At 34.2% G+C, this 515-nt stretch overlaps 1 protein-coding gene across 1 annotated transcript in view; it reads right to left on the bottom strand.

Moving 5' to 3' along the window:
• LOC119593136 (transcription elongation factor A N-terminal and central domain-containing protein 2-like) overlaps positions 1–283 on the bottom strand; it is a gene marked incomplete in the record, with an annotated part of 1,216 nt that extends 933 nt beyond the window's left edge. Inside the window, 1 exon segment of the mRNA XM_037942101.1 lies at positions 1–283. Within this exon segment, the coding sequence (XP_037798029.1) occupies positions 1–280 (280 nt within the window).
• Positions 284–515: the final 232 nt, after the last annotated feature.

Below are 515 nucleotides of genomic sequence, written 5' to 3'. Positions count from 1 at the left end.
CGTTTGCTTCATCTGAACTCTGGCCTTCTTCTGCACCATCTTCTCTTTTCAGACCGTCTAATATCATCTGTCTTGCAGAATTCCGAAAGTTTTGGGTTTTGAGGTCACATTTAACCTCAATTACCGGCTTTCCAACTTTGCTAAGTAAGTGGTCTTTCCACAGCCTGTATACCTTCTTTGCTTCTGCTGCAATTGCTTCATCTTTACTCTTACTTAACTTGTAAACGGTCTTACCTGTAACAAACACACAATATAATTTATCAGGTTTATGAGGTTGCATATTTCTTTCTTGAGGAGGGCCTTAAAAAAATTGAATTAAGGAAAAATATTCTTAAAAGATTATAGAATTAAACCATAAATCAATTCAAGCAATACAAAATATACTGACAATATGACTAACAAGCAGTCTTTACTAAATTCTTCCGCTTTCTTCCAATGTTTAAGTGTGTAATACTTAACTCATCTTTGTTTCTTCAAAAATCTGGCTTTCAAGATTCTTACACACACCTAGAAAA

The sequence above is a fragment of the Penaeus monodon genome, chromosome 31, assembly GCF_015228065.2.
Source record: "Penaeus monodon isolate SGIC_2016 chromosome 31, NSTDA_Pmon_1, whole genome shotgun sequence".
Taxonomy (NCBI): Eukaryota; Metazoa; Arthropoda; class Malacostraca; order Decapoda; family Penaeidae; genus Penaeus; species Penaeus monodon.
Note: the sequence above shows the minus strand (reverse complement) of the source record. Positions and strands in the feature narration are given on the sequence as shown.